We start from the raw sequence: 12,621 nt of genomic DNA, 5'->3' as shown, positions 1-12,621 counted from the left end.
GTCAGGTGGGTAGAGAGAGCTGGTTACTTTAAAATACCACCTAACTTCTATGCAGCAAAAGTGAAATGATTTAGAAACCTAGTCTCATATAATTTAGGGATGAGACACAATGACAAGCGACTACTCAAAGGCTCAATCCAAACAAGAGCCAGTTCACAACAAAAGAGATGTACGTGCTATGGAAAGAAGCCTCTCTCTCTGCTTAGCTGCAGTAAAGAATATGCTGTTCAGGAATTGAACCATGACTTTTTTATTGGAAAGCAGAGGTTTCAGATTGTAGTATTGTTCTTTAGAAGATTAAGTCAGATGACATAATTGCTTTAAAAACTTCAAAATACTATAAAATAGTTACTAATATATTTATAAAGCTATATTATTGCACAGACTTGTTCCAAGATCCTGCATTCATACCTCTGTGATTCTTGCTTGCAAAGTCGAAACCCCTTTTATATTATTAATTCCTGTCTCTTTGTCCATGATTTTCCTTAAATAAGTAAGAGTAGCCTTTAAAGAGCTCTATCTGCATTTTTTCACTTCTGGTATGCTGTGCTCAGTGTAAGATCAAAACATGGAAGTTAAAGGTCACTTCATATTAGTTGGTTGTGAGGAGACCTGTGATGATGCGCAGTGCATGCAGCGCACTGCTGTATCTGATAAGCAGTCATCTCTTTTCTAGGCCATTATCTAAAATTGATTTGTTCTGCTTCTTGGAGAGGAATACCAACTTGAAGAATATTTGGGAGAAATAAGGTCAGGACATTAATCTTTGAGGAATCTTAAACCAAGGAAGTTCCTTCTCCATAGCCAGCTCCACCCAGACTTAACACAGGATGGTTTATAGTTACATTGTGTAAAAAGTATTTACAGCTTCAACCAAGGGGATTCCAGGTCTGACAGGAGAACCATGTCGTGGTTTAACCCCAGCTGATAATTAAGTTCCACGCAGCCACTCACTCACTCCCCCCTCACCCAGAGGGATGGGGAGGAGAATCAGAAAGGAATGTAAAACTCTAGAGTTGAGATAAGAACAATTTAATAATTGAAATAAAGTAAAAAAGTAATAATAATAATAATAACAACAATAATAACAGTTATAATGAAAAGGAGGGAGAGGAGGAGAGGAATGAAATCCAAAGGGAAGGGAGGAAAGAAAACAAGTGATGCACAATATGGTTGATCACCACCCGCTGAGCAACACCCAGCCAGACCCCAAGCAGCGATGGGCCAGCCCCAGGGAACCCCCCCAGTTAATACACTGAGCATGACGTGCTATGGTATGGAACATCCCTTCGGCTGGTTCGGGCAGCTGTCCTGGCTGTGTCCCCTCCCAGTGTCCCGTGCCCCCCCAGCCCTCTCGCTGGCCGGGCCCCAGAAACTGAAAAGTCCTTGGCTTGGTACAGACACCACCCAGCAACAGCCAAACCATCCGTGTGCCACCAACGGTGTCCTCACACCACATCCAAAGCACAGCGCTGCACCAGCTACTGAGGAGGAAATTAACTCCATCCCAGCTGAAACCAGGACAAACCATTATTTCTGAACTATACAAGATTTTAGTGCCCCAGAGAGTTGTATCTGTTCACATGTTTTGGTCTTGGTAGGAATTAAAGGGATGATGAAAACAGTTCAGGCAGTATCTGATTCTTCAAAGGTGGAATTGTTCTTTCTACTTACTTCTTGTTTGTACTCTTACACAGAATTTTTGGGGATTAGTCTTGCATATATGCCTAAATTTGTAGATAGGCTACTGCAAATAGCTAAAAGATTAATTAACAAAATCTAAGGAGTGCAGAATATTTATAGGATAAAACCACTCTGGTATATAAAAAAAGAAAGAAGGAAAAAAAGAGGATACTTTAAAGAAAAATCAGGTATCTAAAATGGAACTATGGAAACAGAAATAAAGAAAACTTAGGAGTCTGAACTCTGAAATACATTAAACCATGAACAGATGTTTCTGAGGAAAATACATTTTTTAAAATGTGAATTAACTTTGTATGCCTTAATTTTGGGGTTTTCAAAATCTCTGAAAATCAGACTTTTTTTTAGGCCATCCCCTATGCAGATCTGATATACTCTGTCAGAACCTTAAAGTTACAAAAATTGATTTGCTGCTACTGTTTCTTTTGAAAAATACCAGATAAGAAATTGAAATAAACTCATATATCCTTACTTTTACAGTCTTTCCCAATCTGTCTGGAAAAGACGGATTCTTACTAGGGCAGTTGGGGTCTTATAATAAGAGAAGAGCAGCTCTGTCGTGCTGGAAGGTTTAACAGCCTGTCTGTCTCCATTCCTCTATTTGTGAGTTTAGAAACTTCCTCTGCTGTTGCATTCACTGGGGGCCAGAACACTCTTGGGCAAAAATCCACAGCTATAATTAGTGTTTTAATTTTAAGGTAGATGAATAGAAAATCCTGAAGCCGGTTATTAAAATGTCATTAGTTGACACAGAAGTTAGTGTATCTGCTTAATGTCTGTTAGCAGAAGCTGCAGAGACCAACCCAAATGAGAATTCTGCCTGGGGAAAGTTGCAGCAGCACAAGGCATCATAAATCTCCCTGCCTCTGGGAAACAGCTGGACAGCTCTCGCCAGAAAATGTTCAAAGTGTTTGTTGGGAATGCGTGAGCAATAACTCTGGCCCCTCTGTTCTAGCAGAGCGTGAGATCTCTGGAAAATACTCCTTTTGAGTGGCTTTAGCCATAGCTAAAGCCCAATAGAGTTTGAAAACAGCAAGGGTGAAAATCAGACTGTAACACGTAGCCCTGAGGATCTCTGTATCCCAAAAGTATGGAATTGGTTCTGTATATTATGTGTAACTCATTCTGACAGCACTCCCAAAGTAAATATATTTGTATTTTTAATTCAGACTTTAATGTAGCAACAAGGCTCAGAGAACTAAGCAATCTGGAATCAAAGGCTTAGAAAAAGAAGAGCAAAGACTTCTCTAGAATCTTCAGTCTCTGGCTGAAAGCAGAGAAACTAAAAGTAGCAGCAAAGATCTCAAAGTATAACTTTGCTTGTGAATATTTCAGAGAACGCAACAGAAGTTAATCACTGTTGTTAAGAAGTAAAATCACAAATCTATATCTAATAGCTTTTTTCCCCCTAAATCCTAAGATCTGAACTACAGCCTTTCCCAGCCTCTTCGCCATCTTAATGACACAAGATCATGAGTAAAACTAATACCAACGAAAATCTAAAATCTAAAGGCTTTAGAAAGCTTAATTTTTTAATTCCACTTATTTTGGCACCACACTAAGAGTTCTGCAACTTTGATCCATCAAGCAGCATTGCGAAACCATCATGAAAATGTATGAACCCAAACCCAAAACCTACTCACGCAACCTTACAGCAATAATTAGAAAAGCCCTAATTATAGTATAGTCACCCGTCAAAATAAATTACTCAGGGTGAGTGGGTGAATAGAAGTTTTCTAGGCTTCCTTAAGGAGGTGGTAATTGTCTTGAACTTTGTTAAAATACATAACTAATTCTACTTTAACAATGTCTATGGACTGTTTTCCTCTTTGGGAATTTTAAAAGATGGTTGCGAGAATTTTGAGAGGGGGCTTTTTCAATTTTAAAATATTTTATATTTATGTATTTGTACTGCAGAACACATTTTATGACATAAAAAAGAATGTTCTAAAATACATGTTCAGGTGACCAGAAATGTTACAGTAAAACAATTTTGTATGAACATGCCAATTGACTGGACATACTTCCACGGACAAAGTGATGTTTGTGGATCTGACAGCACAGTGAAGTGAGAGCACCCACGGTTGGCTCCTGAAGGTCTACACAGCGATTAGGAGCTCCATGGAGCCTGCATTTAGGAATCCTTCCTATCTTCAACATCCATTGCACACGACACCAAATCCTTGAAAGGTGTCTGTGACCCATTCACCTGGGCTTTGCTGGCCATGAAAATTTAATGCAAAGTTTGAGAGACTGCCAACCATGTATGATCTTACCCTCCTGGTTATACTACCAGTGTGTTGGGCCTGATCTAAGCAATACCAAAAACACAGGCTTTCTTTCCTGCTGTCTTCTGGAGGTTGCCAGAAACCTGCACGTAAACTTATATCCAAAGAATGCTCAATGCGTGGACTCCAGAATGCAGCAGACTTGAGCTTGATGTCACAGGGCTTGCAGACTGTGGCTACTGCGGATGGAGATACTGGTTTTAGATCTTCTTTCATTGTTGCTTCCAAAATCTGGGGGTTTGTGTTATTTATTTATTTTTTTACTATCATTTAGGTGATATTCTGACACCTTCATTATAGAATAGAACCATAGAATAGTTTGGGTTGGAAAGGACCTTTAAAAGTCATCTGGTCCAACCTCCCCTGCAGTGAGCAGGGACATTTTCAGCTAGATCAGGTTGCTCAGAGCCCTGTTCAACCTGACCTTGAATGTTTCCAGGGACGGGACATCTAGCACGGTATATGGGCAACCTGTTCCAGTGTTTCACCACCCTAATTGTAAAAAATGTCGTCTTTATATCTAGTCTGAATCTACCCTCTTTTAGTTTAAAACCATTACCCCTTGTCCCATCACAACAGGCCCCACTGAAAAGTTTGCCCCCATCTTTCTTGTAAGCCCCCTTTAGGTACTGAAGGCTGCTACAAGGTCTCCCCGGAGCCTTCTCTTCTCCAGGCTGAACAACCCCAACTCTCTCCGCCTGTCCTCATAGGAGACCTGTTCCATCCCTCTGATCGTTTTTGAGGCCTCCTCTGGACCCGCTCCAACAGGTCCGTGTCTTTCCTGTGCCCGGGGCCCCAGAGCTGGACGCAGCACTGCAGGGGGGCTCTCACCAGAGCAGAGCAGAGGGGCACAGTCACCTCCCTCGACCTGCTGGCCGCGCTTCTTGTGATGCAGCCCAGGATATGACTGGCTTTCTGGGCTGTGAGCGCACACTGCCAGCTCATGTCCGGCTTTTCATCCACCGGTGCCCCCAAGTCCTTCTCCCTGGGGCTGCTCTCAATCCCTTCATCCCCCAGCCTGTGTTGACACCAGGGGTTGCCCTGGCCCTGGTGCAGGACCTTGCACGTGGCCTTGTTGAACCCCATGAGGTTCACGCGGGCCTACTTCGTGAGCTTGTCCAGGTCCCTCTGGGATGGCATCATGTCCCTCAGGAGTGTCAGCTGCACCACTCAGCTCGGTGTCATCTGCAAACTGGCTGAGGGTGCACTCGATCCCACTGACTGTCATTGATGAGGGTATTAAACGGCACCGGTCCCAGTACGGACCCCTGAGGGACACCACTTGTCCCTGATTGTCGTCTGGACATTGATTATAAGCAGACATAGATTATAAACAGAGGCTTCTTGATATATGCGATAGGCTTCTAGTCAGGCCTATTGCAGCTATCATCTTTGCATCAAATAATAAAATATTCAAATTAATTTACATTATTATTTTAATTTTAAAATAAGCTAATTTCTGCCTACCTAAAACTCTGCATACCATTGCAATCCATTTTTCCCCATATGTATTTGAGAGCTGTTAAAATATCAATTGTAACTCTCATATCCAGACAGCAATTAATTTCAGAGTACTTTGCCATTAATTTATTATCACTAGTGAGTGACCACAAAAGCAATATGTAGAAATTTAACATTCAGCGTAACACCTGCAGTTATTGTTCTAATAACTTGAAAAATAAGGTTTGCCTTTCATTTCCTAGAGTTGTGGCTGACTCACACAATTTTGACTGATACTTCAGCAATTCCAAGCTGCATAAACAGTACAGACAGATCAATCTAAATGAGGGTGCTGAATAAGCAGAAGCAGGGGTGTATTTGTAGCTGGGTATTGTTTCATCCCACTCTAAAAATAAGCGTGAAAAGGAATGTGTATCTTATTCTGGGCTCAGAATCTGAGTCACACCATAGTTGGAAGCATTCGTATTAAAAGCTTTTGGCTCTGACACACCTTGTTTTCTGTCTGATTGTTCATTCTTACTATAATTTCTTAATTCCTCACCACCACACTTTATTTTTCACAATACTTACATTTTCACGCTCGACTTTTACATTTCTTAGATGAGAACGGTGGAGCTTCAGGAGCCAGGGACCCTCCTGCTGCTCTGTGCTTCTGTGCTGCGTGTCGGGTTCTTTCCTCACAGAAGGGGAGAGGGGCTCGGGGGGCTGGTGGTGAAGGTGCTTGGCAAAGCCAGGCAAAGGAAAGCGCGTGTAGGTCAGTCCCTTCAATGTAGCACAAAATGGGACACGTTGTGGGAGACACATTTAAAACTGTGTCCAGTGACTGGGATCGCTGGGTGTTGAGCACATCGGTGTAGTGACTGTCAATAGATTTGAGTCTTGTTACCATTTCATCATGATGATTCTAATGCTTCTTTACTACCACCCAAACATTTTCTCTTATTTTCTTCTGTAAGGGCTTACCTTTTCTTAGGAAGCAAGTTAGGATCTATTGCTTCATCATCAAACACTTTATCGATAAAATAAGTCTTACTACTTCCTGACATAGGTGAGCTCAGGTTAAGAAAAAAACCAGCTGCTTTGTCCTCCTCATTTTCTCCTCTTTCTGCTGCTTCTGACTTTCTGACTCCCTGATCTGGTCTCTGTCGTCAGGGTGAACATCCCCAGTAATTTTATCTGACTTCCCTCCCCGCAGAATCAGGCAGACCTTTTTGTGCAGCTTAGGGGTAGCAAGGAACGCTCGGTAATTGTAACTGTGCCGTGGCTTCCAAGCCATTTCGGCAGCAAAGTCAAAGAGGTTAGGTTAGACCATCTTCGGTGTTCAGCTGCACTTGGAAACAGGCTGGGAGCACTGTGGCAATCAGGCACAGCAGCAAGATGGATTAAGCCACGGTGGGTTTTCTGCAATTAAATACTTATTCTGCACTGCCTGTCTGCGTGAAGGCTTTTAGTCAGGTCCAGTGCAAAGAGCTTAGCTTAAGCTCTGCTGGCTTAAACTGACCTCTTGACTTTGTGCTGGGGTGGCGGAAGAGTGTGCACACTTTTTGAAGTACAGCGAGGAGGCACCCGAGCAAGAGAGCAGCTGCACTGAGTCAGACCAAGGGAAACTGTAGCCCTGTACTCTGTCTCTACTACTGCCCCTTGGCAGATGTTAAGGCAAAAGATATAAGAGCGGGGAAGGCATGCAGAGATACATTCTGTGCTCCACTGTTCTGTATTTTATGGAACTCTTGAGTCAGAATTTGTACCTTTACATTTAGTGGCTTTCGTGTTGGGTTTTTTTGTTGGTTGTTTTTGTTCTATGACTTTGTATAATTGCTTTTTGACTGTATTTATGATACTGGCAGCATCTGCTAGTGAATGCCACTATTCTCTTATGCTGTGTGAAAAGAACCCACTTCTTTTGCTTGTTTTAAACCTGCTAATTTCATTGGCCATCCTCTTGTTCTCATGTAGTGAGAAGCCAAGCATCCATTCATTTGTTTTCTAGGCACTTTCCCAGGGTTCTCCTGATTTTATACATATCTGCCATATCCCCCTTCAGTTGTCCCATTTCCAAGCTGAAAACTCCAAATCAATTTAAGCAGTTCCAAGCTTTAATTGCCCTTCTTTAGTTCCCCCATGTAATTTTTGAGAGGCAAGTACCAGAACAGCAGGCAGTATACAAAAGGGAGGGTACTATGTGGTTTTGTGTACTGCTATAAAGGTGTTTTCTGTTTTGTGCTCCGTTCCTTTTTATAATGCTCCTAACTGCTGGGGGTTTTGACTGCAAGTGAGCATGGGATTTATATTTTCTTTTAGTAATCTTTCTTTGTTTTATTTATTCCTTTTTTTTTTAATTGCACACAATTGAAATTATTTATTTGGTGTGCTTTTTGTACCTACAGAAAGTTGAATTTCTGTACCTAATGATTAGTGTTTCAACAGCAACATCTAGAACCAGCCCTGTCCTTTGCTCATGCCGGATGAAAAAAAGCTGGTTTTATCAGAGATTTTCCAAACACGATTGCAACAAAAGTTGTGGTGTTTAAAACATTTAGTCTCTGCATTATACCCAGATACAGCAATTGCTGAGGTTTTATGAGACAGTCTCTCTATTTAGAGTCTCTCCATTAGCTCTAATGCTCTAAGGCTTAGGCAAGGAATTTCAAGACACTGAGAAATAGTTTTTGATAGAAGATACAGTTTACACTGGTTCTGCTTTTTCTTTAATTGAGCATTGCACCCTCTTTGACATGGCTGGGTATCGCATCCTATATATTTTTTCCTTTGGAACACCTTTATAATGCAGTCATTATATCAATATCTGTGGAACAGTTTCTTGGTTTTATTTGCACTGCTTATACATATATTTGGATTTTGGATAGATAGGTAGGTAGGTAGCAACTAATAATGCAAAACTATCAAGTCAATGGTTACTAGATCATAAGGCACATAACTTGTTATGTTAGAGGACAGAAGTTGGAAATTGTACTGCATGTTCAGTTTGAAACGGAAAGAGTTCAATCTTCTTTGTCTCCTAATCTTGAATGGGCATTTTTGTTTCTTGTATTTTTATATATGTTATATTCATAGAAATTTTTTGTTAGGACTTTTCTCTCTGTTTCCCAATAATACATACATCAGTTAAAGTGAAAAATTGTTTAATATCCAAAAATGGAATGAGCATGTCTTTCATTTAAAACATCTTATCTACCATTCAGAATATTACTGCTAATTACTACTGCACTCACTTTTGTATGACAGTGGCAAAACTAAGAACAAAGGAAAAAAAGCCAAGGTACTACACTTTTAGTTTCACAGTTTGTATCACACTGGTCCTGTGACCCTGGGATTTGTGTGCTGGTATTTATGAAATCAGTGGAAATTAGTGCATACCTAACAAGTTTTTTGAAGCTAAAGGTGTCTGTGGCACTGATTAACTTTCAGAGTGGTAAAATGGCTTAAGTCAGAGAGGAATTTTCTAGACTGGGAAATCTTTTTTTCAAAATATGTAGTGTTTCAGACATGCAATCTCACCAATAAAGGTAACGTGCTCCTAAGGAAATACAAAAGTAGACTTCCAGCTGAGCACTGCCTTCAAGGCTGTTGGTTTTCCAGTACTCTCAAAATATCCTTCATTGCCAGAGCGTAGAACTTTGACTGTGACAAATCTGATTTTGACAAATTTTGGAGGTACAGTTTTGCGAGTGGATTAATACAGATTTCTCTTACTCCCTTAGACCCCAAATCCTGCAATGAGGATCCTGCTATCAGTATGAGGGCCATTTAACACAGGACATTTTTCTAGTGTGTTACAATTACAAAAGCATCTTTTATTAATATAATTTTGCTAAACCACTGTGAAAAATTCATAGAGTATTCAGTAGTTGCAAGGCTGCTCAATTACTTAGCTGTATTGAGGTGTTTGTGTGTCTGAACGTTGTAATTCATGGGAAACACCCAAGAATAGTAGTAGTAATAATTTTTACTCTGCCTGCAAAATGCATCTTATGATGGTTTACTGTGCATATGTAACATATTTATTTATTTCACACTCATATGTGGTTAAAATAATTTTTGCCAGTTCGTACTGTTACATAATCTCATAGAAGCCCTAAATTGTGGGATAAGAATTAAAAAATGGTCATACAGTCTAAAATATCTTCAACGTATTCTTACGTAGGTGCTTTTTTCTTTGGAAAACTGTCTCAGAGCTGGACATTATTTTTAGTTTCCCATACTAACTGCTGAAGATCTACTTGTGCAGCATTTTGGTCACTGCCCTTCAATGCAATTTGCACATGAAAAAAAAAGGCATGCATAAAGAGCATTTTTTTATCTTTATGTCTTATACTACTCTTTGTGTTTGCTTCTAGAAAGGACTTGCTATTTTTTAATGTTCTTTTATTTTAATTGTTTTAATATTTTATTTTTAACCATATATTTGAAGACAAATTTGAGGCATCAGTAATAAACCAATTTTCAGTCCAGCTGTGCAAGAAATTCAAACATACAGATATTGATAGATAAGATGAGACCATAGTCCATCTAATCTAATAATCCTTCTGACAGCAGTAGATGATTCAGAGGAAGCTGCCAGAAATTTCATGAGACAAATAGAGGGTAATCTGTCAGCCACCTTAAGTCTTCTCAGAACACCTTAGTACTTTGAGATAATTTTAAGCCCTAAAGCATAAGTTTTCAACTTTCTTTGAAAATACATTAGCATTAAATATTACAAATGTGGGGCTCATGAATAGCAAAATTTTGACAAATATGAAAAATTAGATAGTGCAAGCATTACTGAAAACTGCAGATCTCTGAATCACTGGTTGATAATTTACTTTCTTAGCATGTGAGAGTTTGGAGGGGTGGAAATGACATAACATGGTGAAGAGCCAGCACTTTTACAGTCCTTTTGATCCTTCAGATATCTTCTCTTTTGGCATAAATGTTGCAAAACTGATTTATCCTAAGTAACAGTTTGAAATAAGAAAACAGCTCTGGTATGCTGCCTATTTTGCAGGTATTTGGATGACAGGAATGTTACATTTCAGGAAGTGTTCATGTGGTATATACTTGTGAACATCATTTGATCACTGGTGCTATCACCAAGAAAATTAGTTACCATTTCATGAAAGGTGAATATTTAACTTCACAGGAAACATTGAGAACTAATCTTAATATTAGCTGATGAACCAGATCCTACCTCACATAATCCCAACAAAAGAAGCAGCAGCAGCATATGTATTTCTGCAGATTTATGTGTTATTTCTTTTCTTTTCTTCCCAGACAACTATTACGGCACTCCGAAGCCTCCAGCAGAACCGGCTCCATTGCTGTTAAATGTAACAGATCAGATCCTCCCAGGTGCCACTCCCGGGGCTGAAGGCAAACGTAAAAGGAATAAGTCTGTGAGCAATATGGAGAAGACGGGTATCGAGCCACCAGAGGAAGAAGAGGAAGAAAGACCTGTGGTGAATGGAAATGATGTGACAGTAACACCAGGTCTGTCATTCCTTCTTACTTTGCCATGCCTTTCTGTTATTCACAGAGTCCTCCCTTACCTCCTTCTGCAGGGAGAATGTGCACGTTCAGGTAAGGATGTTCTGGCAAGACTGACAGCCAGGAATCCCGAATCATTTCTCTGAAGGAAATTTTTTCTTCTCTGAAGAAAAGGATTTCTCTGAAGCCTAAACCAAATCACTTTAACCTCCATTTTGGGGAGTCATCTCACCTCAGCTACTGTAAAGACACCTGTCTCTGAACTAGTCCCTCTGAACCCTCTCCATAGACCAAAAAGAAAAATACCTGCTCTCTGAATACAGTTCATGTGACCTGGTTTAGATTTCTAGGTTAGGAAATCAGTCACAAGTGCCTCTGTCTGTCCACTGAATATAGGGGGAGTCTGGAGAACTGTAATTTGGTCAAATGAACCTAGTCTCTCTATTTCAGGTCTCCTTGTTCTCAAATAGTGATACTCACAAGACTGCTCACTACATTATGAACTGAAGTTTTGTAAATTGTTATGAAATCTTAGCAATATTGTGCAAGAGTAAAGTTATCGTATAAAAGAATTTGTGGCAGTGCCAACGAAACTTAGCTGGCAAAGCTATCAGGAAGAACCCTTTTCAGCGATGTTCCAGAGCCTGCATAAAGTTGATAAAAGTTTCAGACATCTAGTCCTGAAAGGCAGCTCTTATTTTACCCCTTGGATCATAGTTCTCCAGAAAAAAAGGGGCTTAAGATACTGACTGGTATCCTGAGTGGAAACACTCCAGCCTTTTCCCAAGCAGGTAATCAGATTCCCCTTCAACATTGCAGTAAGCCATCATTTTACAGTACTTAATCATTTTTATTCTGAAATACCATTAAAGAAATGATTTGTCATTGTTGTTGAGGTAGGAAATTAAAGGATTCAGACTTTTATACCTCTCTGACAAATAACCCTGTGAATCCTTTTTGGTGAACCTAGAAATTCAGAAACAAATTATTGAAGTAGAAGCCTACAGTGACAATCGTATGCATGAGAAGCTAAAATGGAATATTGCAAGTTCTCTAAATGTATATGTTAATGTGAAACAAAATATCCATTACCTAATCATCTAAGCACTGTAGAAGGATTTTCATACTGCAGATTCTATATATAATATTTTTTTCCTCCTACTGCATTAGAAAATATATCGAATTGAGTATCTTCCCATCAGGGATGTATTTGCCACATGTGTTTATGTTGTTGCTACATAACATTAATGTAAGGGCAAATCCCTGGGCAGAATCTATCCCCGCGTGCAAGGGGGATGGCAGGGGGTGGTGGGGTGAGAGTGGATCTCGTTTTCCCCTCTCGGCATTACTCCCTGGCCATTGTCATCACATGCTGTACGAGCCTTGCTCATCCGTTCCGCACAACACTGCATATTTCAGCAGTGCTCTGATGCTTAGTGCCTCTCCTACACAGCTAAGCAGAGAAGGATGAATCCCAGAAATCCTTACATAAAACATCAGCACTGGCTCCGTTGCCAGGATACTTCCACAGTGAAAGAGGCAAAGGCAGGATTTGGTCTTTGATGTGTATTGTAGAAATCATTAAAAAGATCATTCTTTGCAGTTATTCGAAATCTGTCGCATAACGGACCATTGCTGAGGAGCAATTTCCAGAGCAATATGTTTCAGCTCGAACTGGATCAAT

General features: G+C 40.1%; 1 protein-coding gene across 10 annotated transcripts in view; it reads left to right on the top strand.

Moving 5' to 3' along the window:
- MAGI2 (membrane associated guanylate kinase, WW and PDZ domain containing 2) overlaps positions 1–12,621 on the top strand; it is a 755,449-nt gene that overhangs the window by 486,234 nt on the left and 256,594 nt on the right. For all 10 annotated transcript variants that reach the window (XM_037389565.1, XM_037389568.1, XM_037389566.1 and 7 more), the window contains one exon: positions 10,725–10,940. In XM_037389565.1, coding sequence (XP_037245462.1) covers positions 10,725–10,940 — 216 coding nt within the window. The remainder of the gene's footprint in view (positions 1–10,724; positions 10,941–12,621) is intronic.

Source organism: Falco rusticolus, chromosome 5, assembly GCF_015220075.1.
Source record: "Falco rusticolus isolate bFalRus1 chromosome 5, bFalRus1.pri, whole genome shotgun sequence".
In the NCBI taxonomy this organism is placed as follows: Eukaryota; Metazoa; Chordata; class Aves; order Falconiformes; family Falconidae; genus Falco; species Falco rusticolus.
The sequence above is the reverse complement of the archived record's forward strand: the minus strand, read 5'-3'. Positions and strand labels throughout refer to the sequence as shown.